Consider the following 27,290-nt stretch of genomic DNA (forward strand, 5'->3'; position numbering starts at 1 on the left):
GGAGCCTCTCTTCTCTCTTTAAAAGGATGCGGAAAGAAGGTGGGCAAAGTGATGGTCTGTCCTATATGGAAAGAGGTAACCACTTTCAGAAGGAAAGAAGGCCTAGTGTGGAGGATAACTTTGTCCGGATGAACAGCCAGCAAAGGAGGTTTTGAAGAAAGGGCCTGTAGCTCACTCACCCATCCGAGCAGAGGTGATGGCAACCAGAAAGGTAGTTTTAAGGGTTAAAACTCTGAGAAGACAGTTATGTAGCGTCTCAAAGGGAGCACACATCAAATAAATAAGAACCAGGTTCAAGAACCACTGGGGCATCACGAAAGGAGTAGGAGGAAACAAATGAGCCATGCCCTTAAGGAAGCGATTTACAATAGGGGATTTAAAAAGAGAAGGCTGGTCAGGCAGCCGAAGGAAGGCCAAAATGTCCAAAAGGTAGCCTTTGAGAGTGCCTAGAGCAGAGCCCTGCTGGCCCAAAGAAAGAATGAAGAGGTGGCATAAAGGAGTTCCACAGCCTTTGCTGTGCACCATGCCACAGATTTGTTCCATCTACAGGTGTACACTGTTTTAGTGGAGGAATGCCTGGCTGTCAAACATAACAGACTTCGGGAGGAAGGTCGAAAGCTGTCACCCGTCGCAGCTCAATCTCCACGCAAGGAGGTGGAAGCTGGACAGATCAGAGGATATTTGGCCATGTTCAAGAGCTCAGGATACCAGACTCTTCGTGCCTAGTCCAAAGCCACAAGAATGACTTGAGCCCCGTCATGTTTGATCTTCAGCACCCTATGCATAAGTGGTATAGGCAGAAAGGTGTATAAAAGAAACTCCACTTGCAATGAAAAGCGTCGCCTAGCAAGTGCCGCCTTGGAAATTTCAACACGCAGAACTGCTGACATTGTGATTCTCTTTGGTGGCGAATAGATCTAATCAAGGCTCTCCCCAATGTTGAAAGAGACCTTGCACCACTGCTGAGTAAAGACTCCGTTTGTGATTTCATCATGCACCTGTGGCTGAGTTAGTCCGCCCTGGCGTTCAGAGTGCCTGCCAGGTGTAGAACCACCAGAGATATGCCATAATGTTCCAGCCATGTCCAAAGGCAGAGAGCCTCTTGACATCGGGTCAACGTCCCTACCCGCCCTGTTTGTTGCAGTACTACATAGCGGTGGTGTTGTCCGTGAACACCTGCACCACTCTTCCCTGGACAGAGGGAATGAATGCTTTTAGTGCAGGACGAACAGCCCGAAGCTCCAAAAAGGTACATATGGAGCCTGGACTCCACCGGAGACCAGAGGCCTCTGATCTCCGCCTCTCCCATGTTGCCACCCCACTCCAGCAGTGATGCATCTATCACCACTGAACTCCGGTTGGGAAAGGGAGAGGGATCTGCAGTTGACCCAATCTCGGTTTGTTAGCCACCATTGTAGACCCAAAACTGATCTGTGTCCAGAACTGCTCCGATGAAAATGAGCTTCTGAGAGGGAATCAGGTGTGACTTCAGCACATTGATGGAGAACCCCAGCAAATGCAGGAGGTCGGCCGTAGTCTGGAGGTGGGTGATGACAGCCTGGGCCGAGCCAGTCCAACAGCCAGTCGTCGAGATAGGGGAAGACTAGAACCCCTGATCTGCGCAGATGAGCTGCGACCACAGCCATCACTTTTGTGAAAACCAGAGGGGCGCTGGTAAGACCAAAGGGGAGCACGGTAAACTGAAAGTGCTTGTGGCCTACCGTAAACTGCAGGTAACGTGGGTGGGCCGGCAGGACATGCATGTGTGAAAATAAGCATCCTGCAAGTCTAACGCTACCATCCAGTCTCCAGGGTGGAGAGCAGACCGGAAGGAGAAGTTCAAGATGTTGACACTTGCTCAGGTCCTGAGGAAGTGGTTGACGTCACTGAGATCCAAGAAAGGACGCAGGCCCTTGTCCTTCTTGGGCACCAGAAGGTAGTGGGTAAAAACCACAATCTACTTCTGGGTCGGTAACGCGACTTCCTGTGGGAGAAGGGCAAGGTGATCCTCCAACTTGAGTTGGAATTGAGGTGGCATGGATGGAGGGGTAGTCTTGAAGGTAAGGGAGTAGCCCCTTTGGACTATCTGCAAAACCCACCTGTCCGACGTGATGCTGAGCCAGTGGGGGAGGGGATGACAAAACCTGCCGCCCACTAGCAATTGATGCGCCTAAAAGGTCGGACTAGGAGACTTTGGAGGCTGCTGCACATGGGGCGCTGGTGGACTGGCCGGCCGGCCACCCGACCCACGGCAGTGAGATCCACATCCCCGGCCTCGCAGAGGCTGGAAAGCTTGCGCAGGCCTGTCCCTCTGGGCGGAACATTGCGGAGCACTCCTTCAGTAGCAACAAAAGGGGCGAAAAGCAGACTGGGCTGGGCAGGAGGTGGTAGCAAGGCCCAAGGAACTGGCCATAGCCCTAAAAGCCTTAAAGTGCTAAAGAGCGTTGTCTGCCTTGTGGACAAACAGGCGAGGGCCATCAAAGAGCATGTCCAAAAGTGTTGCTTGGCCAGCCCCTGAAAAGCCAGTGGACCTCAATCAGGATTAGCGTCTCAATGCTACTGATGTGGGAATAGTCTTGCCCAGTGAGTTGGCGTTGTCCAGCCCACACCGGATGGTGAAATTTGCTGCGCCTCTTACTTCAGCAACAGCACAGGAAAGCATGGCCCGGGCCTCCTCAAGGCACTGTGACACCACCTGCGCAACTGTCCCACACCGAGTGAGAGTAACGGTCCAATAGACATGCAGTGTTCACCGACCGCAGTACCAAGCTGGAGGAAGAAAACATCTTCCCAAAGTGGTCCAGCTACTTGGATTCCCTATCTGGTGGTGCGTTAGAGAATGCGCCCTTTGACGTGGAGGCTTGGACTACCAAGCTCTCAGGGGTAGGAGGGTAAGAGGAAAATGGGATCGCCCTGGGTTGGGCAGTGGCGTCGACCAAGTGCCCAAAAGGATGTACGTAAGGGCCTCAATAAAACAGCAAGTGCACTGAGGCCGCTGCCGGTTGAGACACCTCTGTCGGGAGGTTGGTCCTGTCTGCCACTGTAGGAAGCTTGAGGTTTAGGGCCTCTGCTGCCCTACGCAACTCCACTGCATGCAATGCACCTTCCACCGCAGCAATGGTGGGGGGAGATAGCATGCCAAGGTCTGGGGAGGTATCCAGACCACTGGCCTCACCAAACTCCCCTCTCCATTCCAGTTCCTCCAACTGGTCTGCAGGAGAGTCCTCAGACCCCTCCCAGTCCTACTCACCCTCTCCTGTGAGCCACTCAGTGCAGCAGGAAACATCAAGGGAGAACAGAGGTACAAAAGTACTGGTCGGGGCTGGTACCGGCTCCATGTCGTCATCGAGGGGAGGCCGGGATCGACGCAGACTGGGGACCCAACTGGCGTCGGAGGCTTCGTCTATGGATTTGGCACCAGAGGTGGTGTTACGAGGTTGACCTGCACTGATCCGGATCTTTGGGGGCCCTGTGGCGCCGAGGCCGCTGGCATCGAAGGCTTAGAGCCCCCAACTAAGGGCATGCCGGTGGAGTAGGGCTGCGCAAAGATGGAATGTAAGGCTTCGTAAGAGATTTGAAGCAGGGCAGGGGTTGCTCCGGGACTGGGAACGGGATGAAAGGCCAGAATCGACCCAACTGGCTCCGTGGGCGGAGCCGGACGACTACCTGCCATGCCCCGCGTCAGACACCAGACGGTGGAGAACGCTAAGAGCAACAATGTTTCATCGCCTTCTTGTGCTTCGACTCAACCGAAGACGAAGACTTTGATTACAAGTGGTGGTGGTGGCTCCGCGACCGGTCGTGCGACCTACTTCTTGACCGGGACCTCGAACGGCACAGAGCTTCAGGTTCATGGCCCGGCAGTCGGAGCACGACTTTGGGTCGTGGGCACGCTCTAGGCACCAAAGGCACACAAGATGTGGGTCTGTGACCGACATCAATTTGTGATAGGTGTCACAAGCCTTGAAGCCGGTGCGACATGACATTTCTCTGTGCACCAGGAGTCTATCAACTCAAAAAAGGGTTTACAAAATTCGCAAAAGAGGACTTTAGGTACCGCTCTCTCCGGATCTGCACTGGCTGGCGTGGAAAAAGAAGAAACTGACGTCAGGGTGCGAGGGCGGCGTCTAAGTAGATACTGCAACGCCATTCTGGCAACCACGACGCCACCGATCAACACTGAGTCAACCAACGCCATCTATCGACACGCAGAGGTAATGCGGAGGAAAAATTCTCTGGATCCAGTCTCATGCCTGGGTGCAATTCTAAGGTGAATAATCCATAACGGTCTCTTTCAGATCTGTGTTTTCAAACGAAGTACCATTTTCAGGCAGCAGTTAGTAAAGGTATATATTTAGATGACCTTCCCCAGTAAACTCCTCTGACTCTTCTGCACTGCTGAGGCAGCCTGCCCATGGTGTGGTGAACACAGGGCAGAGATGTTTCCCATTGAGTGGTCTTGCCCTGTTGATTACTGGAGAGAAATGGTCGACTATATTAATGATGTAACCAAGAGATCAATCCCACACACCACTCTGTCCCCCTTACTGGGGGGATTCCCGAGACCTGCTAGACGCAAGATTGCCACTAGGTTTATAGACTTAGCTCTGGTCTTAGCAAAGCGTGAGATTACTATGTACTGGAAGGCCACTAGGGGCTCTAGTGTAGCTAAATGGGGAGAGGAATTCATCCGGTGAACGGGATAAGAGTGCAGTATTACTCAGGGAGGGGAGAAGGGGCCGTGGCTCAAACAGGCCCGGTGCCACCAAGTGGATTGTCTCAAAGAACCTGAAGTGGACACCCCTCCCTGCTTATTCACCTGTGCCAGATGATGCACCAGACGAGGGATGGCTAGCGCTACATCTTTTCACACAAGGTGGGGCAGAAAACAACCTGCCAGCATATATATATCATTTTACACCAGGGCACGACTGGCAACCTCCAGTTTGTGAGATGCAAGGGAACAGGGGAGCGCGTTATTGTTTGAACTTGGATGAGTCTAAATCAAATCAAAGATAGCTTTATTCGATTTCAGTGTTAAAAATCATAAAAGCGAGCACAAGACACAAAATAACATTACAATAAATCGCAAATCCAATTAATACAGGATAGTACACAATACTGATCTATTAAGATGTCAATTCATTGATTTTCTACACTTGATCACACTTTTCAAATTTTTTTACATTAGGTGCATAGACAATTCATCTTCCAGCATCTGAAGTTTCAAATAAGCGAGTCTGCACTGTCTCAATCCCCATTTCTTCAATAGAAACATTAAATATTTCTTCCTAGCGAATGAGTAAAATTTACCAAACAAAACAGTGAATTGTAGACTGTTGTGAAACACCATCACAGAGGCACGGGGGCAAATCTTTCTGCCACCGCTTTGTCTCTAGCAGTTCAAGTCACATTTCTTTCTACTTTAGTCTAGTAATGGAGGTTAGAGTGTTAGGGGAATCGAAATATTCAGAGTCTCTGATCTCAAATAAAAATGTCTTCACATAGGAAAACCACCCAATTTTATGCGCCCCCTGAAGTACACGATAGTCCTGTATGATCTCCCTATTAAGTCCAGTTTCTTCAGATGTCCAAACCTTGTGCCATAATAGCACCGGACTTACTTTAATAAGGTCAGACACATAGGGCAAACCTAGTTCTGTGACACACGTAGGTTGATGTTGAAATTGGAAGTGCTAATAAAAAACGAAGAAAGGTGTTTTCACAGAGTTGGATATCTCTAGTATCGGCAATGCCCCTTATCCCCGCACCATATATTATGGTAGACACACATTTCGACTTGTAGATGTCGAACAAAATGTGTACCGGACGTCCCCCCAGTTTATTTGCAAATTTTCTAATGGCTCCAATAGCGCGAGAGAAAGACAGTTTCCACTCATCGGCTGCCGACGTCCATGTTCCCTTTTTATTAAAAATTATCCTCAAATAGGAGAAATTCACAGTTGTTTCGATCTTTGACTTCTCTAAGAAAGTGTTGCAGTACACGTTTTTCTTTAATGAACAGCACATATTAAAAGTTACCCATATTTTCAGTCCTCTGGCTCCCATATAGTCTGAAAAAGTGGTGAGCGCATTCTGTAGGCCAAACTGAGTTCTAGACATAATTACCGCGTCATCAGCATATAATAAAATAGGGGCTCGGCTACCTTTAATTTGGGGAAAATCAGTTTTAACCTTTTGTAAGTGATTGGCCACACTATTTATGTAAAGGTTAAATAAAAGGGGCGCAAGAATGTAGCCCTGTCGGACTCCTTTCCTTATAGGAAAGACAGATGTGCATTCACCCTTGCTACCAAAATGCACTTTAGCCCCCGCCCCCCGATATAATTCTTTAATAAAATTCAACAAATTGGATTCAATGCCAATTTGTGACAACGTATCCCATAATATATCATGACTCAGGCAGTTAAATGCCGAGCTTAGGTCGACAAATGTTGAAAATAAGTTACCTTTTTTTGCCCCCACATATTTCCCTACTATAATTGCCAGATTTAATCCTTGCTCCATGGTGCCTAAACCAGACTTAAAGCCGTACTGAAATCTAGAAAGAACGCCTGTTTTATCCGCCCATAATTGGAGCATCTAGCAGAGAGATTGGTCTATAGCACCTCGGTCGTTACGATCCCCCTTTTTAAATATTGGGACCACGACCGCCTCTCGTCAGGTGCTAATAAAACCTATTCTATTACTGCTATCAAGAACATTGGTTAGAAGAGGTGCCCATAAGTTAGTATTAGATTTATAAACATCTACGGGCACCCCATCCAGGCCTGCTGCGCTTTCTGCTATGGCTAATTAAGTTTCAGATAGGGTAAATTCAATACCTACTGGAAACAAATTCTGTGTGTTTGTCCCAACCATCCCCGTGCTATCATTATATATAGAAACCAGCCCCTCATCTTTTTTGTATAGCTCGGTAAAATAGTCTACCCATGTTACTTCGTCTATAGCTATCTCCATAGAGTCTATTTTTCTTTCTACAAAGAAGGGGGCATTAACCGCCTTTCAAAAGCCCACATTATCGTTCAGGATGCATGCTTTAAGTAAAACTCGCCATGCTTCCTTCTTCAGTTCACTTTTTCGGTTTTTGATCGCGAAGTAATAGATAGCTCTGGCCGGTCTAATTTCAATAACATTTTTTGGCTCTTTCTTAAGGGTCGCTTTTAAACCTGCGTGCGCTTTACGGCACGCTGAATCAAACCACCCTTCTCCCTCTTTTTTTAAGCCCTTCTTGGATGTCCTGGTTAATGCTTTGTGGATTTCGCTAGAAATCTTCTGAAAAGTTACAACTATCGAAGCTATAGCTACATCTTTTCACACAAGGTGGGGCAGAAAACAACCTGACAGCATATACATATCATTTTACACCAGGGCACGACTGCCAACCTCCAGTTTGTGAGATGCAGGGGGACAGGGGAGCGAGTTATTGTTTGAACTTGGATGAGTCTCTATCAAATTCATGGGTTGTGCGTTGCTTTGCTTCCATTGACGATATCTCCTGCACTGGTAGCTTTACTACTGTTTTATGCACCTGTAACCGCTCAGACGAGTTCAATAGTGCAGTAAGGTGCTGTTTGTTAAAGGCAAGCCAGAACAATCCGTCTTGGCACTGCTTGAATAGTAAAATCCTGTAGTAAATACTATCAACTGTACAACATATGTAAATATTGAACTGCCAAGCCCTTGCCCTGGACACTCTTCATCTCTCTGAAGGCACTGATTATAGTAAATCACACAAACTCGAAATATAAAGGAGAGCTGAATAGAATGTCGCTGTACAGGAAAGTTCCCGAACCACATTCCTCAAAGAAAGATTTTTGTGGTCTGGACCAGCTGAAACATACTAGAAAATTACACTGGAATTGGTAAATGACTGCTCATCTAAGTTTTGACCGGTTAATACAGAAGAATTTTTTTTCAATCAAATGCAAGATAGGATCGCGCTAGACATCCCCTCGCATGGTCCCACAACCATGCCCCTCAAAAACAAAAAACTGCAAAAAAAAAAAAAAAGCAACCACACACACACACCTCAATCTAATAATGAAAGCAACAATCAATACTATTTATTATTCTGATAATGGGTGGGTGACTGTTTTAGAAGGATATGCATGCAGTAGAACAAACTGGTACTTCCAGCTAGGTTAGCCTTCCAGATTCGAAAGATTAAATTATTACGATAATCTCTCATCCCAGAAAGTGTACGCTAGCTCACATTTATTATTAAACCATTTAATTTTTTACTGTGCCAACATAAATGCTATAACAGTTCTATTGACATTAAAATGTATCTCGCTTCATTTTGTAACCTGAACACACCTACAAATTGCAAACACAAGGCAAATTCCTAAAACTTTGACTGGTAGTAGAAGGAATCTTAATTTAGCAAAGAGCCGGCAAACCGATGCTACCATTACCTCCTGCCATTACTGTAGTTAAAATTTCACTTACCCAGTAATTACTAAACCTTCTATCGAGAAAAGAAGCAAGTTCACACAGAAGGCATCCTGGCTCTCCTCTGAAATTCTCATGCTTTCATTTGCTAAGTATCAGTAGAAAACTGGAACACATGCTGAAAATCTGACTAATGCAGAGTTGTGTTCGTTGATTATTGCATTGTCTCCTGGTGAAGTTCTCAAAGGCAGCATCAGGTGGCGAAAACAAACCTGCCTGTTTGCAAAAGATCAAACACTATTATAGTTAACTGGGATCAATGTGAACGGCTTGAGGAGACAAGTGTGGCCTGTTGATGGACAACAGAAAATACTGTACCACTAATAAGAAACTCACTGCTAAGCAATTTTTCCGCAGACACAATCTCAGCATTTTATCCATGTCAGGTGCTCCTTGTATTTTAAAAAGGCATGTCTCTTACCTCGGAGAGCTGCTCTAACTCTAACTGCTCTAACTCCTTTAGGGTTTCAAGTTGTTATTTGGGTGGATTTGGTAGAGACAGCCCCAGGGCTTTGGTCACCGATGCAGGGAAGGATCCTAGTGCGGACTCGCAAACCCCAGAGGGAATGCCTCTGTCCCTGCAGATATTTACACTTTTCAACTTTCGACGTGCACTTTTCAATCGCTGATAATAGTATGTCTATGTGGCTCTATGAGAGTATGTGTGCATTAGTCACATAAGTCTGGGTCGGGTTCCTCAGGGGGAAGAGGCGCACAGGTTTCCTCGGAATGAGTACCATTTTCCCCACACCCACTTTCGGGGGCACCCTCTGTATAAACACCGCTTTTTCTGCCACCATTGCTCTGTCTAAGTCACGACACCAATGCTGATGTAGGGAGACTGTTGGTGCTCCCCAATGTCGAGCAAGACTCCGTTTAGCCATCGTGATCCCTAGGGTTGCCCAGGCCTTTGCTGCATGATTAAGGTTGGTTGGCTCCCATATATTGAGAAGGCACCTCCGTGGTTCGAGGGACTTCGAAGCTACATACCTGGGTGATCGTGGCCATGACAGACCCCCAGTATTGTGCAATTATGGGACAGTCCCACAGTGTGTGGTAAAAAGTGCCTGCTAGCCAGCAGCCCCATAGACAAAGGTGGTTTCGGTCCGTTTTATTTTGGGAAGTGTTGTTCTGGTGGGTTTTGTGCAGTATTTTTCAATTGCACCAGTTGGAGCCTGGATGGGATTGCCACTTCACGCTGGGATGCTAGTGCCTCCTGCCAGTCCTGTTCGTCCATGTCTCCAAGCTCAGCCTGCCACTTTTCTCTCAGGTTGTGTGTGGGATGTTTCTGATTATTTATTAGTTTGCGGTATGCAAGAGAGATTGCTTTTTGGGTTAGGCAGTCTGTTAGTAGACTGTCTGAGCGGTGAGGACTCCGGGAGATCAGTACCCTGGGTTATGGCTCTTGTAAGTGCGTGTTCGATTTGTAGGTATCGGAATTGCTCCATATCGGCCATCTGGTATGTCGCTTGTAACTGGGCAAAATGAACCGTCTCCCCCTTCTTCCACAGCTCTCCAACCCTAGATATACCAATAAGGTCCCATCGAAAGAATCCTTTAATGTTGCGAAGCGTACCCAGTCTCGGGGTGTCCCAAAGTGATGTGTGTTGTGTAAGCACTCTCTCCCAGCCAAGCTCTCGTAGTGCTGTGTACTAGTTGTGCACTGAATGTGCTGTCGGGCCGATCAGTGGTTTTTTCCGAGCTTTATTATATAGTGCACCAAGGATTCAGTCTGTGCTATGGGTGTGCCTATCCAGGCGTGGGGCCAGTTTCTCCTGTGGGGCGTGAAGCCAGTGGTTAATTGCTATCAGCTGGGAGGCCCAGTAGTATAGTTGAATGTTGGGTAGGGCAAATCAACCACCGTACCAGCTCCTTACAAGCTTGCACATTGCTATGCGGGGGGCTTTCCCTTCCAGAGGAGGTGGCCCACCTCCGCCTCAATTGACTTAAAATAGGAGTGCGAAACCGGGTTTGGTGCGTTTTGTAGAGCGTATAAAAACCTGGGGAGAGCAATCATTTTGAACAGAGCCGCTCAGCCCAAGAGCATCAGGGGCAGGGAGTGCCAGTGTTTCACGTCACTGCGGAGTCTCCTAAGGGGTGGTAGCAGGTTACGCTCGTAAAATTGAGTAGGATCTGGCGTGATATTTATGCCCAGATATTTGAACCCATCTGTCGCGATTTGTATCGTGACCTCTGGGCAGCCGTGTGGGGGGGGGTGGGGAGGTACCATTAAGAATATATAAGACAGAGCATCTTATTTGATAAATTTCAGAACCAAAATGACTGCAGTTAGCCCTGAACGTCTCGATTCTGGATAAAATCCTAAATTATACTAATATTAGAAAGTGGAATTAATATTTTCCATAAAGCATACATCACCCCATGCAAGATAGGTTGGATGTACCTTGGGGCTACCAAGGCCCGCTCCAGGAGTAGGAGCGAAAAATAATTTCTAGCATATGTTTTGGTCTTTCCCGGTATTGAAAGAATACAGACAGACAATAGTAGACACAACAGAGTACACACTGGGTAGAAGGTCTGGGAGGCCCCAAAAACAAAAACATGAGATAACTGAAATGTGTGTACTTCGCGCTAGTATTAGCTATAGGGGCTACTGCCATGAAATGAAAAGCAACTACTGCTTCACATGTGACACAAGAAATGCGAGGTGTTATACTGGGCGGAAATAAGGCATAGCTCTTCAAAAAGAATAAATGGTCTGCATAAAAAGCTCATAGCAGAATCGGGAACAAGCTAATCCAGAGGTTCAAAGAGGACAGGGAGGAATAACAGACGCTGTGAAGCACCAACGCAATGGAAAACTTTGCCAGTCATTACATTAACACCTTGAGACAAAACTCTGAAGGGGACCTACCCCCGAGAACTATAACCAAGTACTTTTCAACTGCATAACAATGGCGAGAAATAATTTAGAACATATGCCTGTAAGACCCTATATTGAGTAGGAGCACTGTCTACTAAACTTAGCTTGCGACAGAAATAATAATTTATACCTGTACGATTACATGACACTGATGTGTACATAAATCGATACTCTCCAGGGACAAGGGAAGGGAAGTTCTATTTGGTTTATTGATTTGGTCTTGTCAACTTAGGTTTACTAATCTCTATACACCCTGTACAGAACGAAAGGAGAATTAACTTCACTCAAGTAAGATTACAAACGAGATAGGAAATCAAAAATGCCACTAAAATTTCTTACAAATATAAGAAAGAGAAGGGTATTCAAACATGAAATGTATGGGAGAGCTATGTGCAGAGATCTGGAGCCATTTACATGGCATACAACTATGGGCCTGATGTACGTAGTTTTTTTGATGTTGCACATGGCCAGATTTGCACAATCGGGCAGTTTGCACCTGCAAAAAAGTTTTTGTACGTACAGAATCTTATTTTGCGATTTGGTAACCTAGTACTAAATCGCAAAATGGGTTTGTGATTCAGTATTAGGAAGGGGCATGTTAAGAGTGTCCCTTCCCCCGCAGTAGTATATGTGAATGTTTTGCGACCCAACTTAGATTGCAAAACATTCGCATTTTACCACCAGCTACGGGTTGTTGGTAACCCATTCGCAAATGGGGGAAGGGGTATCCAAAGGGAGCCCTTCCTCTTAGTGTATGGATGTAAAAACCTTTTTTAAGAGCAGGCAGTGGTCCCACGGACCACTGGCAATTTTTTAATGAAAAATAGATTCATTTTTGTTTTTGAAATGCATCCCCTTTTCCTTCAAGGAAAATGGGCTGCATTTCAAACGAGCATTTAAAATGCAATAGGTCTTGCCTTTGATTAAGTTAAAGCCATTTGCATTACGTATGGTAAAGCAAATGGCTTTAACTTAATGAAAGGCGAGACCTATTGCATTTTTAATGCTGGTTTGCCATCCAAGCAGTCACCACTGTATGAAAATATATGTCCAATTAAACACCCCAACTGTCCCTTGCAAACCGTCTCTTCTTCTACAGCCAAAAAAAAACATCTAAACAGTTTGCATGAACCCTGGGATAAATAGGTCAGTCACGTGCATTTTCAAACAGAAATTTAACAAGACCGTGACAGAAGAACATTAAACTATGAGTGAACAAATATCATGTTGGAGACCATACAGGCTCCGACAGAAAACGGGTAGACTGTAGCATCAAGGCAGTCTTTTCTGAAGTCAAAATATGTATTTGTATGTGTTCAAAATAAGAAACAATGTAAGAAGATTTTGAACAAGTATTTAGCAAAGAGCATGCAGTGTGTTGGGCCATTTTGGGAAGCTTAACAAAATATTTTAAATGTGAAGGCTCTGTTTATCTCCTACCAATTTCGACGCCTCATCAGGGGTAGTAAGCGCTACAAAAATGTAATTGCAATATATAAACCAGCGAGTCAGCCAAGGCTCCTCACACTAAGATACACCTCGTAATATGGACACTTCTATGAGACCCTGGGTAATTGCCCAATTTGCCCATCCCTTAAATCGCCTCTATGTCCTGTACCTCTTTTCTGCGCATGGAAAACTGTTATATGTCAGTGTCAATCTTCTGTTTGCTAAGTTTGCACTGCTGGTCTGGTGTCAGAAAATGTATGCTTTGTGTATGGAAACCTTTGACCTTCACAGGCTGTGCCTAAGTGTTAGGTTGCGCTGATCTACCTGTGTTGTGTAAGAGGGAATTAGCACTGCTGCTTTGCAAGCTGTACCAGTGTTGGGTGCCTTAACTGAGCTTGAAACTCTGCACATCGATTGTCATTTCCCATTTGCAATAATATGGAGTGCAACATTCTGGTAAATTATTCGACCACTTGAGCGATGCCCTTGTTCAATTGTCCTTCCTTCCCTTCTTTGTCCTGCCACAAAAATTCCACCCAATTTGTAGTCCTATTTGGCATTTTCGAAATTCAGAATTCTACTTTGCTAAAAAAACACCTAACTTGGGCTCTACAGAACGTGAACACATTAACTGCCGCCATGCTGGATCCTGTGTCGGAAATAAGGTCACAAGAAGAACACGCTGAGCTAATTCTACTGGCCATTTTGGATGTGTGGATTTCTGTTCTACTATAGAAATATTTGGCAACCAAGCAGGTTGTCTGTGTGCGTCTTTCCTCGATTACCTTTCTCTTGATCAAGACTTGAGCGGTTACACGTGTGCGGTCTAGTTCACGACAAGATTGCTGGGTGGGCAGGACTCCCGAAACATTCATGACACGCCATGTCTCCATGTGACCTTCCTCCTCTTCTAGGCTGAGCTTTTTCTGAGCACAGAGGCAGTAGAGCACAGTAACTGACAGCTCACAGTGGTCAGACCATTCCTTGCTGCCATTACTGGACCTGTCTCTACCGACATGATACCGAACACGGGGTGAGTGAGGTGTCACCGACCACTTACTTTTAAAAAGTTAATGAGGACTCTTTCAGAGTTTTACTAACTGCCTCCGGTGACTCCAAAAACGCAGTCTGGTGCATTTAGATGGGATCAAGACATTCCCTGCGTTCCTTGTCAAGACGCTGTACAGGAAAAAACATTTCCGTTGCTAGGACACCAAAATGCAAAATTGCACCGGCTGTCCACAGTCCCTACGGACACGCGCATGCTGTTTGCTATGAACACATGGCAAGAGCAGCCATGTTTGTTCATGCAGACGCACGCATGGAAGCCCTCCGCTGAATTTATTCCAAAAGGTACTCGCAAGAGCAGCGCATGAGCTGTTTTCACTAGGCGAAACCTAAAAATTAAAAAGTTGTGGTTATACTTCAATGCAATGACAGATATGGTGGCCTGCTGACTTTTGCAGGCAAACACTGATTTTAGTGATTCCCAACGGGTCATAAATTACGACCTACCTCATGAATATGAATGAGGTGGGTCTATGCTAGACCCACTCGGAATCTCAAACAGTGAAAAACACTGTAGTACATTGCAGTTTGCAATTTCCTAATAGAGAATCACAAACATTTGCTATTAGGTAATTGCAAACATCTCTATGTACATCTGGCCCTATGAGAGCATGAACATAGCTGCAAGGTCTAATAAATCCATGAGTGACAAGATTGTAGTGTTCAAGTAAAAGTTGACTACACCCAAGCACATTTGGTTAAGTGCTGGCAATAAACACAATTTGTAAAAGAATGAACCATGTCCAAAATCTATGGGGTGCATCTTAAACTACACCATATAGTTTGCATTAAGTTTAAGACTTCATATCCATCTGAATTGATGAGTAGTAGACCGTCATCTGTGCAAGCTCTTCCCTATGCATGAAAGACTAAACCCCTGCAGACTACTAGCATTAGGTAGTTCCACCCTGCAGCATGAGATAACCTTTTACCCATACACAATTTACAGCCACACAACATTCTGCTGGTCATGAAGAACCCCACATTGAATGATGGGTATTCGTAGAGCCACGATTTCCAGCACAACAAAAACCCAGAGACTGGAGTCTTGGATATCGCATCAAACAATGAAGTGAAGAGCACTTTACATTTTACCTATAATGGATACGAGTGCTCTTTTGCCAGAGGCAAAGTAGCTATGAAATACAAATTAACAAAACTTATATGATTATGCTTTGTGTATGCAAGAGAAATGGATAGAGTATACAGAAAACCTTTCCCTGTCATGACAATTTTACTGTAGCAATCTAGGTTGTGTTGCAGCACTGCTACTCCCATAGTTACTAAGTTGATTGATTGGAGAATAAATTGCTGATCTTGCTTTACAGGGCAAACACATCACAACCTTCAGTCCACCTTGCCCGCTCATGCCCTCTCCAACCAAAGAGAATGCAATACTACCTGAGCGACAAAGGAAGTTCAAAAGACAATAGCTGACCGATGGAAAAAGATCAAGCGGTTTCCGTCAGATGTAGTTAAGACCATATGGGTAAAAAGATTGTGATGGAATCCAGTGCAGTGCAAAGAAAATGTGTGGTGAGGTTAAAAAAGGGTAGTGAATCAATACCAAAACTTTAATATCACTTGATCACTCCTTTAGTAAAAACAACAACAGTGCAAAGATGCAGTTTAAACAAATAGCTGCATATATACGGCCTTTAACCTCACCACACATTTTCTTTGCACTGCACTGGATTCCATCACGATCTTCTCACCCATATGGTCTTAACTGCATCTGGAGACAAGACCCAGACCAGTTTAGGTTATGGCTCAGTCCCTATGATCATGGGACACACCATTCCTATTTGGAATGGCCAAATGAGAATACATGATCTACATCTGACGTTGATGGCCATCCTACTTCTCTCTGTATGGGTCTGGTCTATATTTGAAGTGAATCCCTCTGCACAGGTCTTTTTTGTATATACCCCGTAAACTCTATTGTTACACAGCATTGGCAAACGTCCACTGACTTGTCGAGCAGCTGGTTTGTCAGTTTATTCTCTGGAGCATAATAGGCCCAGTTCTAGACCCCCAGTGTGTGTTTCTTGTTTCTTGCATTTATATATTTCTACCACTTGTTTCTTCAGGTTTGCCTTTGAAAAGATTAAAGATTAACTCAGTCTTACGAAAGTTAAAATTACATTTTTTTAAAACGGCCGTCACAACATCTAGAGAACCAGGAGATACATTTAACTCCAGCACTTCTTGCACCAAGATAAAGTTGCCATGTGAAGGAAAACAACAAGTCAATTGCTTTGAGAGTATTGTAAAGCTTACCTCCAGCGACTTCATGCTGAGAATTTCAACCCCACATTTCTTCCCCCGCTCCACAAGGTCAGTCTCAAAAGAATCCATGATGATAATGGTGCGAAGGACTGGAATTTGCTTCTTTTCCACGTTGTCTAGCAAACATTTAGCTTTATCTGTGTTGTCACAGAAAACTAATGCGATTTCAGCTGAAACAAGCAGATAAAAGCATTACATAAAAGAGAAACCAAAAGTATGTGTGTAACATACATCAACCAGCAGTTTGATAAGCATACATTTAGGTCACATTAAAAATGTTAATCACTATCAAAATGCATTTGTAAACTATTTACTTGTACTTGCATTAGTAGGCAATAAGAGTCTGCAAAAGCAAAGTATTGTCTGTATCAATATCCATAAACCAAACAAACTCCTTCACCTGAGCATTCTGTGCAAGCTGTAGAATTTCAGAAAAGGAAACTTAAATGCTTTTGATATTTGAAGCACGTTCATGTACATTAGGAGTATATTTGCTCTTGTACCTACCACAAATGTTTTTACCTCTTTAGACTTGGAATACGCCCATGTTAGATGAATTGACAAGCGATAGACATAACCATGCAAGACTTCTGTGTTTCCTGCTTCTCCCCAGTGCTTTCCGTTATGTATATCTACTCTCTCTCCCCCTTTCTGTGCTTCAAAGGTGTTGCTGTGGAGTGTCAGAAAAGCGTGTGTGTTTCTTGGGGACAGGGGAATACGCCTGCTGTACATGCTTACAGTTGTACAGAGTGGCTTATTGTATGGACACATAGTTACCAATTAAACAGCTGTTCTAAGAACCTGTGAAACTAAATTCAACCCCCCCCCCCGATCAAAATGTATGATCTGGAGCAAATTCTCTGTGTCAATTGTATTTAATCATCATATGGTGTGCATATAGGAAAATTTAGTTACTGCAGGAAACTATACTTGGGGGACACTATTAAACCTAACGGTCACTAGACAGATCAATATGTTCACCTTTAGGAGGACTATAATTTATATTTAATGTGATCAATGTTGCACTATAATACCTAAAATTAATTCAACATAATCAATAGTGAATCCACAGAGAAAACTATCCCAAAAAGATACATTACAATAAAAACAGTAGGACCACGAATATAAAAATATGAAACCCTCCTCACAACACTGATCAAAGTATTAAAAAGATAAATGAGGTGATTTTACTGGTACCAATTGTGGTCTAAAACGGTCTATAACACACAGTTAAGTAAAAAGTTCACAGTAAAAACATCCGAGATCTCCCCATACAGCAGATAACAATTTTTTCCCGCAGTACAAAGTGGTTTCTCAACATTTTTAGATTACATATAGACAGCTTATATTTTAAACATGACAAATCTTTTCAAAGGAGTGAAAAAATTTACAGAGGGCGAATTAAACATTAAAATAACTCCTCACATTTTTCGCAGGAGAATTTTTGCATAATGGAGCGATATAGTTAATGTGCTGGTCTTTTCCCCAGGCTTAGACGCTGTGACACTTCAGTAAACTTTGTATCATGGTGTTACAAAATGGATAGCTCTGTGGCCCTTGAACTCCAGACTTTTGCCCATGCTTTAAATGTCAATTGAAGCAGACCAAGTTTAAACTTCTTATAAAATACTACTAACCCGGAGGTTTTAAATTTGCATTACAGCATGTGTAACAAATGAACAGTTCAATTGTAGTCTTGACATCCGCTGAAAATGCTCTAAATCAATTTAGGAAATTTTACGCTTCCATTTTTTCAATTTTAATGAGAACTTTAATAAAATTATTTGAAAAAAGTTTCTTTTAAAATATATAGTTGAACTGAACAGAATCACTTTGTAACAATAAATGCCTTTTCAGACTCGTGCACAAATGCTCCCTAATTGAGATTTTAATCACATGTTTACGACTAGAAAAAATCTTGTAAGCATAGTGGAGGATTTGACCAAAAAGCCCTGAAGTTAATACTCAAATGCCACCTCTAAATTAATAATTTTTATTCTGGATGACTGTCCCGGACCGGATTAAAAAAGCTGAAGTTTAGACTCCACTCTGGCGTGATGCTTCAAGGTAATTAATGGGTGGACCTCTGCTGCATAGAATACTGGTGGAATTTTTTTAGGCTCATTCTGTAACAAAAATGAAATTTCTCTACCCAGCCCCTTACAGAAGTAAAACATTCATTCCGACCAAACCTAAATGCTGAGGCTTTAGCAATTTGCCCCTTGACATGAATCGACCAAAAAAGGTTATTTAAAATAAGTGCCCTCCTGCCCGACCAATCTACTTCCCACTGACTGACCACAGGCATAGGGTTAGTATACCTGCACTATATCCAGCGCTGGAATCTGGCTCAGAGACCAGCTCTGGCAAGCACCAACTGGAGATCCCACCAGTGCACAAGGTCAAATGTCTTTTCGGCATCGACCGAGTATGTAGACTGATGTATGGGACCGACGAATGCGATCGAAAAGGCGTTTAGTGTGATCGCTGCAGCCCCTCTTGGGAATAAACCCAGTCTGGTCAGGATCTACCAGGTTCTGCATATCAGGTGCGAGGTGGGCCGCCAATATACTGGTGAGGATCTCATCAGCACTTAGCAATGAGATGGGGCAATAGATGAACATAGTGTGGGGTCCTTTCCAGGCTTGGGGAGTATTGTAATGGTAGCCTCTGTTTCTGTGAGGGAACTGGACCTGCTAAAAGTTTTATTGAGGTGGGCAAGAGGGAGCAGTCTTGGCCATGTGCTAAATGGACTGCAGGCGAGCTAGAGTCATGAATACCTCTTTGAGATGAATATCATTGTCTAGTTGCAAGACATCCTCTACAGGGATGTGGTCCGTATGAACCCGGGCAAAGTAGATTGCAATGTTCCCCAGATTAAATGCCTCCACCATGTATAGTATAGAATAGAAGTGCTCAAAATCTTGTGCTATTGGCTTATCCTCATGCACTTGTGAGCCTTGAGACCCCTCAAACTCAAGAGTACCTTAGCACATAGCAGTTGTGCCAAAGGACGCCCTACTTTAATGCCCCATGCATAGTATTTTTGTTCAGTACGAAGGAGTGCATATTTCGCCTTATTCAGGTCTAGGCCCTTAAGCTGCTTTCAGGCTATTGTAGGTCAGCACTGTACCTTTTGGGAGCCAAACATCTTCTGGGCCTCCTTTAATTCCTTTACCTGCCCTTCCAGTCTGAGTCGTTTGTCTTTTCTGTCTATTAAGTTCAGCAGTGATAGCTAAAAAGCTGCCTCGTAACACTGCTCGTTTAATAAGGCGATGGGGTATTGGATGAGTCATTGGTGCTAAGAAAGGTACACATCCTGTCACTAATTTCTGATATAGTTGAGGCATATGTCAGTTTATTATCAAGGCGCCAGGTGTGAGACTAATTTGGAGTCAGGGACGTGCAGTGTGAGATGAGTAAATGGTTAGAGAGCAGCCACGCCAACGTCCACCAATGTGGTAGTGGATGTAAAGCATGGCAAGGTCAGAAAGAAATCTATTTCTTGCATTGGTTTGGTGGGCTGCTGGGAAGTAGATATAGCCTATTACTACGGGATGACGTAGTGGTCACAAGTCCACCAGTTCCGGGTCAGTTTGCCACTGAAGGTCTGTCAAAGTGAACACCCCATCCCCCCCCCCACCCCTCCCCCGCCGCCATCTGCCTCATCCTCTGAGCCAACCTATCAGGGGTGGCCATCACTTGGCCCACAGGATCCAGGATAAAAGCCTCCTAATGGTTGTTCGATGCATAGCTGTAAAGTGTAAATGTGTATGCATTTATCGAGATGAATAAGGAAAGTAGTCTGCCCGACAGCTACACTTGTGTGTGGATGACTTGACCAGAGGAGCGCATGGCCAAAAGGACTACCACCCCGCTAGTTTTCCTGGACCAGAAGTAAAGTACTGCTAGCCAAACCATTGGGTCCGCAAGTGTTTCCAGTCAGCATCGTGAAGGAAAATGCTACTTACCAGTATGCATCTGTTCTTGGCATGTAGAGCTGCAGATCCACACACTATGCATAGGTCGCCATCTGGTGTTTGGCCCGGAAGTTTGCACATGTTTTGACTTGGAAAAGTCTTTGGAAGTCACAAGATGGGTGACTCCACCTTTGGATGATAGCGCACATGGGCATCAGCTGTAATAAAGCAGTGCTCTTTTAACATCTAGAGTGTGAAGAGCTCTCTTTGAGACTGTGTGCTTGTGATAAAAATACTGGCAACTCTACAGACTGAGGTGAAAGCGAGAAATAACCTTAGGGAGGAATTTCGGATTGGTTTTGAGAACCACTTTGTTATAATGGAGTTGTAAAAATGGTTCTTGAATAGTGAGTGCCTGTAGCTCACTGACTCTAAGGGAAGTAATGGCCACCAGGAGAGTGACGTTCCATGTTAGAAATTGTAACTCACATTTATGCAGAGGTTCGAATGGAGGGCCCATGAGTCGTGAGAACAAGGTTTAAATTCCATACAGGTGAGGGTGGTACCCAAGGAGGAATTATTCTTTTAAGGCCTTCCATAAATGCTTGGATGGCAGGCACCCTGAATAGCAACAAGTGTTGTCTATTTTGTAGGTAGGTTGCTATGGCAGCGAGGTGTAACATAGTAGATGTGTATGCTAGATTACACCTTTGGAGATGTAGATGATCACCTATGATGTGTTGGATCGACACATCTAAAGGATTGATGGTGTTATTGTGACAGTATATCACAAATCTTTTACACTTGGCTGCATAGCAGGCTCTGGTGGTGGGGCGTCAGCTTCTCTGATAACAATCATACTTTCAGGGGGAAGGTTAAGGTAACCAAACTCTAAGATCTCAGGAGCCAGATCGCTAGGTTGAGCTGTGCTGGGTACGGGTGTCCGATCTCTCCACGGTTCTGGGTTAAGAGGCATGGAGAGATGTAGTTTTTGGTGTGGGACTACAGATAGTTCCAGTAATATATTGTACCACGGTTGTCCGGCCCATGTTGGAGCAACTAGGATAAGAGTCAGTGAGTGTTGCTGCAGTTTGCGCACCACCAATGGAATGAGTGGGAGAGTCAGAAAAGCGAACGCGAATTTGCCTAACCAATTCATCCATATCGCATTGCCTTTGGACAGTGGGTGTGGATATCTGGCAGCGAAGCTTGGGCATTTGGCGTTTTCCTGTGTGACGAAGAGATCTATCTCTGGTTGTCTCCACATGTGGAAAAACAGTTGAAGAACTTGCAGATGAAGTTCCCATTAGTGAATCTGTTGCATCTCACGACTTAACAGATCTGCTATATTGTTCCGGACTCCTGGAACGTGTTGAGCTAGGAGAAAAATGTTCTGGGGAATAGCCCATATCCATATGCTTTGTGCTAGTTGAGAGCTGTAGGGAGTGTGTCCAGCCTTGTTTCTGTATGCAGTACATTGCTGTCATGTTGTCGGTGCGGACTAGGACAGCTTTGCCTGATATTTGTTTCTGGAATGACTTAACGCCAGAAAAATGGCTAGTAACTCCAGGTGATTGATGTGGAGTAACCTTTGTTGAGGCGTCCACCTGCCCTGTATGTTGTGATGTAATTGATGAGCTTCCCAGCCGGAGAGCGATGAGTCTGCTGCTAGCACAATCTGTGGAACCGGCTCGATGAACGGTCGCCCCTTGGAAAAGTTTTGGGTGACCTGAACTTCCACCTCGAGAACAACAACAACGCCGCCAACTCCGCCACCTTGATCGACAACCTCGGCCTCCGACAACTCTTCAGTGCACCCACCCACGCCGTCGGCCACTCGCTGGATCCAGTCTTCTCCACAGGCTCCCACGTTGCCTTCGACCACACCACAGAACTCTACTGGACCAACAACCGCTGCATCCATTTCACCTTCAAGAAACCAACCACTCACCACCGCATCAAACAGCTGCCTCGCCTCTGCTGGAGCAAAGTCGTATAAGACCAGCTGATCACCTCCCTCGCCAAGAAACAACCCACCGACCCCACCAACACAGACGTCGCAGCCTGCAACCTCAGACAGTGGATCAACGACTGCGCCAACACCCTCACCCTGCTCAAGAAACCCTCCAACAGCCACGCAAACAAGAGAGCCACCTGGTTCACAGACGAGCTCCAAACGCGCATGCCCGAAACTGGAGCAGTCATGGCTCCGCAAACGCACACTGGACAACCACGCAGCCCACAAGGACGCCACTCGCATACACCACCACCTCATCTGATCTTCAAAGACCACTTGGATAACAACGCACATGACAGCAAGGAGCTCTTCAGCATCATAAAGAAACTCTCCAACCCCAGCGACAACGACATCCTGCCCTCACAAGATCTGTGCGACTCACTAGCCATCTTCTTCCACCGCAGCTTCAACACCACGACTGCCCGGACTACACCAGCCTCCACCCTTCCTTGTGAACACCACCAGCATCAACCGCCTGACCTCCTGGTCCAACGTCATGGATGACGAGACACGCAAGGTCATGACCTCCATCCACTCGGGATCTCCGTCTAACCCGTGCCCTCACCATGTATTCAACAAAGCAGACGCAGCCATCGCACCCCAACTACGAAAGGTAATCAACATCTCCTTCGAGGCGCCCCAGCACACCGGTACCTAATGCATGCAGCATTGACTAGATCTATTAAGACCCACTGGACTCCACAAAGGAGGCCCCCCCCTGAAAACAAAGCTGTTAAAATGGTATACTATATGGGCAATGGACGCAATCTGATTAAGTGGCTGTACGCTGGTATTAGCACACATACAAGAGCACCCCTGCAAGCGCTGAAGACCCTCTGGGAGTTCGAAATGGGAAAAGACCGGTCGGATAGAGAATGGTCTAAAATATTGGAGCACCCCAGGAAAGTACCAAGGAATGCCAAATTCAAATTTATCTAAACAATGGTGTTACATTGTACATACTTAACCCCGAACAGACTAGATAAGATGTTTACCCAAATGCAGCACTGATGCCCGAGATGCCTTCTAGAGGGAGCGGGTTTCGTACACATGGTATGGGAATGCCTGAAGATATGGGGATATTGGGATACAGTCCGAAACTTAACTGAGGCAGCTATACACCTTGCTATTACTGACACTGGGGCATTGCATTTTGGGTCTTCACACTCCCACCTCTACCCACAAGGTACGATACTGATTCATAAACCTTGCACTTACATTGGCTATTCGAAACCTCACCATGCAATGGAAAGCTCGTAAATCCCCTGAAGTGCGATCTTGGCATACAGAACTATTGCGCTGGGGTGGTGCAGAGGGTGCGGCACTGCGTAGACAAGAAATCGGAGGCCTACGTAAAACCCTGATCTCCCTTGAATGGGAAGTCATGTTAGAGGGGTTGCGATCTCATAACTCGGTCTCCAAAGACTAGTAAGTGGGAGATTAATGGAAATGTGACCCATGCCATACGAGTGCTACAGACCTTTGTGGTGTTTTTTTTTTTGTATCACACTTTTGTATGTGCGGACTATGTACAAATAACGGCAAGATTGGCCACTGCATGTCTATGGCTATGTGTAATAGGCGGATAGAGACTGAGACCTTACGGGAGGGGAGCAGTTGGGGTAATGTTAGGGGTTTTATTATATGTACTGCCCTGTATTACAGAACAGCAAACACTACGTAAGAGAATGTACAATCAGTGATGTGAAGCAGAAATCTATTGTTTATATATGTGATAAGTACGGCTTTAAGATGTAACACCTTGTATAACTTGATATGTATCAAAGATTGGGGCATACCTGTACATGTTCAGAACTATAAAAATCAATAAAACACGTTTAAAAAAAACAAATAAAAAAACAAAACATCTCCTTCAAAACAGCGACATTCCAGGAAAGCTGGAAGTAAGCCGAAATAAACGCCCTCCTCAAGAAGCCAAAAGCGGACCCCAAGGACCTCAAGAACTTCAGGCCCATCTCCCTGCTCCCCTTCCCGGCAAAGGTCATCGAGAAAATAGTCAACATGCAACTGGCCCGCCACCTGGAAGACAACAACATCTTGGATCCATCCCAGTCCGGATTCAGACAAACCCACAGCACAGAGACAGCCCTCATCACCACCACAGACTACACCAGGCACCAACTAGACAACGAAGAAACATCAGCCCTCATCCTCCTGGATGAGTCAAGCCGCCTTCGACACGGTCTGCCTTCGCACTCTAAAGACAAGCCTCTTAAAAGCCGGAATCCAAGAGAAGGCTCTCGACTGGACCACGTCCTTACTCGCCGGTAGAACCCAGAGCGTCCGCCTTCCACCCTTCCGATCAGAGGCCACCGACATCTGCGGCGTCGCCCAGGGCTCATCCCTCAGCCAGACGCTGTTCAGCGCCTACATGCCCCCCTCACACAAGTGGCCCGCCATCACAACATCATCATCTCCTACGCCGACACCCAGCTCATCCTCTCCCTCACCAAGGACCCGCACACCTCCAAAACCAACCTCCACGAGGGAATGAAGGCAGTCACCGACTGGATGAGGAGCAGCCGTCTGAAGCTTAACTCTGACAAAATGGAAGTACTCATCCTCGGACCCACCCCCTCAGCCTGGGACGACTCCTGGTGGCAGAGCACAATGGGAAAAGCACCAACACCCACCGACCATGCACGCAACCTAGGTTTCATCCTAGACTCCTCCCTCTCCATGTCTAAGTAGGGCAACGCCGTCTCCTCCTCCTGCTACAACACCATGTGCATGCTACGCAGGATCTACAAGTGGATCCCGACCGAAACAAGAATAACGGTGACACAGGCCCTCGTCAGCAGCAGACTGGACTACTGCAACCCACTCTACGCAGGAATTCCAGCCAAACACCTTCAACGACTACAACGCATCCAAAACGCCTTCGCCCGACTGATCGTCAACGCCCCCCACCGCAACCACATCACCCCCCACCTGAGACCTACACTGGCTCCCCGTCGACAAGAGGATCACCTTCAAGCTCCTCATCCACGCACACACACACACAAAGCACTCCACAATGCCGGACCAGCCTACCTGAACAGCAGACTCATCTTCCACACCCCCCACCCGCCAGCTCCGCCAGCCTCGCCCTCGCCGCTGTCCCCCGCATCCAATGGACGACCTCTGGCGGCAGATCCTTCTACATTGCCACCAAGACCTGGAACACCCTCCCCACATACTGCAGACCCAAGACCTACTCACCTTCAGAAGGCTCCTCAAGACCTGGCTCTTCGAGCAGTAGCAGCACCCCTCCTTTCAGCGCTTTGGGACCCTCACAGGTAAGTAGCACACTTTACAAGTACTCCGATTGTTCCACCATTGCAGAGAACGATGCGTGTGGCTGTCCACCAACACCAGATCTGTCAGCTGACCTTGAGCCTGGTTCCACTGATGTGCTAAGCATTCCTGTAGGGGACGCATCTGGGGTCTTACGTGTGGTACTATAAAGATGCAAGAGGCTATCATCCCTATCAGCTTCATGAACACTCGAGCTGGAAGAGTGTTGCGTCTGAAATTTTGTTATGAGGCTTTGTATGCTTGCCATCCTGGGTGGACTGGGATGTGCAAGTGCTTTTGAGGTGTTTATTGTGGCACCAAGGGTACTGTTGTATGTGGGATTTTTTTTGTGGTTTATGGTAAACCCTAAGTCGTGGAGTAGTTGGATTGTAGCACAAGTGTGATGTACACTGGCTGTATGACTTGGCTTTTAGGAGCCAGTCGTATAGGAATGGGAAGACGTGAATTTGCGGTCTTAGGTGAGCTGCAACCACTGTCAAACATTTGGTGAAGACTCTGGGCGCTGTGGTGACTCCGAATGAGAGTACCTTGAATTGGTAATGCTGACCATCCACTACAAACCGGAGATATTTCCTGTGAGAGGTTTGAATGGGAATATGGAAGTAGGCTTCCTTGAGATCTAGAGTGGCAAGAAAATCGCCTTCAGTGAGAAGAGGAAGGACCTGTTGAAGTGTGACCATGTGAAAATGGTCTGATTGTATGTATAGGTTAAGTGGGTCTGAGGTGCAAAATGGTTCTGAGAGAACGGTCGTTTTTGGGAATAAGAACAGGGAGTAAACCCCTGAGTTTTGTTGATGTAGGGGAACTGGTTCTATTGCATGTTTTTGTAGGAGGGAAAGTATCTCTTGCTTTAGCAGCGATTAATGTTCTGGTGACATTGGGCGCTGTCTGGGTGGTATGTTTGGAAGGGTAGAGGTGAGTTCTAGACAATAACCTGATTGAACGATTTGTCTCATCCACAGTCTGTGGTGATGTTCCAGACAGGAAGGAACTGTAGCAATCTTCCCCCGACTGGAGTGGAATGGTCCTGGGGAGCAGAGGGAAGTCATTGTGTAGGGGTGGAGGCAGAGCGGGTATTGTTGGTTTTGCCTCTGCCTTTACTATTGCCTCTGCAGCCTCCTCTTTGATAACCTCTGGTGAATGTGGTCTGGGTGGGAGTCTTATAAGATGTGGAGTGGTTGTCAGAGGAGTACCCTCGAGGTGCCCTTGTAAGAGGGACAAAAGGAACATCTGGGAGCTTGCGATTGCAAGGCTTCCATTGATTTAGCCGTGTCAGTGTCTTTTTTCATCTTTTCTAGAGATGAATCCACAGTAGGTCCGAATAAGTGTTCCTGATCATATGGCTGGTTAAGGATGGGAGATTGTACTTCAGGTTTAAAACCTGAAATGCGTAGCCAAGCAGGTCTACGCAGAAGGACACTAGTGTTGATGGTTTGGGACGCGGTGTCTGCCAAGTCTAGAGTGCAACGAATGGAGGTGTTAGTAATAAGCTTACCCTCTTGTAGGAGGTTGCTGGCCTTGGTTTTAAATTTGTCAGGAAGGTGCTGCAAATGGGTATCTAGCTCGTTGTAATGTGCCTTATGATATCTAGCTAACAAGGCTGGAGTGTTGGTGACACGCCATATGTTACTTGCTTGTGACGCTGTGCGTTTACCAGAGGCATCCAAGAGTTTCGACTCTTGTCGGGAGGTAGGACGTCCCCAGACGTTTGAAAGTTAGCCCTTTTTCTGGCGTTGGAGACCACTAAGGAATCCAACAGTATGTGGCCTTTAATGTATACTGGGTCTGCTGGGGCAGCTCTGTATTTCTTCTCTATCCTGGGCTTAATAACCCCAGCCCTAACAGAATCTTTAAACACCTCAGTGCATGT

General features: G+C 45.8%; 1 protein-coding gene across 8 annotated transcripts in view; it reads right to left on the bottom strand.

The window, feature by feature from the left end:
• Positions 1-27,290, bottom strand: part of ACSL1 (acyl-CoA synthetase long chain family member 1) — a 408,120-nt gene that overhangs the window by 152,935 nt on the left and 227,895 nt on the right. For all 8 annotated transcript variants that reach the window (XM_086962488.1, XM_086962494.1, XM_086962493.1 and 5 more), the window contains exon 7: positions 16,157-16,335. In XM_086962488.1, the coding sequence (XP_086818614.1) occupies positions 16,157-16,335 (179 nt within the window). The remainder of the gene's footprint in view (positions 1-16,156; positions 16,336-27,290) is intronic.

The sequence above is a fragment of the Lissotriton vulgaris genome, chromosome 3_1 (assembly GCF_964263255.1).
Source record: "Lissotriton vulgaris chromosome 3_1, aLisVul1.2, whole genome shotgun sequence".
NCBI lineage: Eukaryota > Metazoa > Chordata > Amphibia > Caudata > Salamandridae > Lissotriton > Lissotriton vulgaris.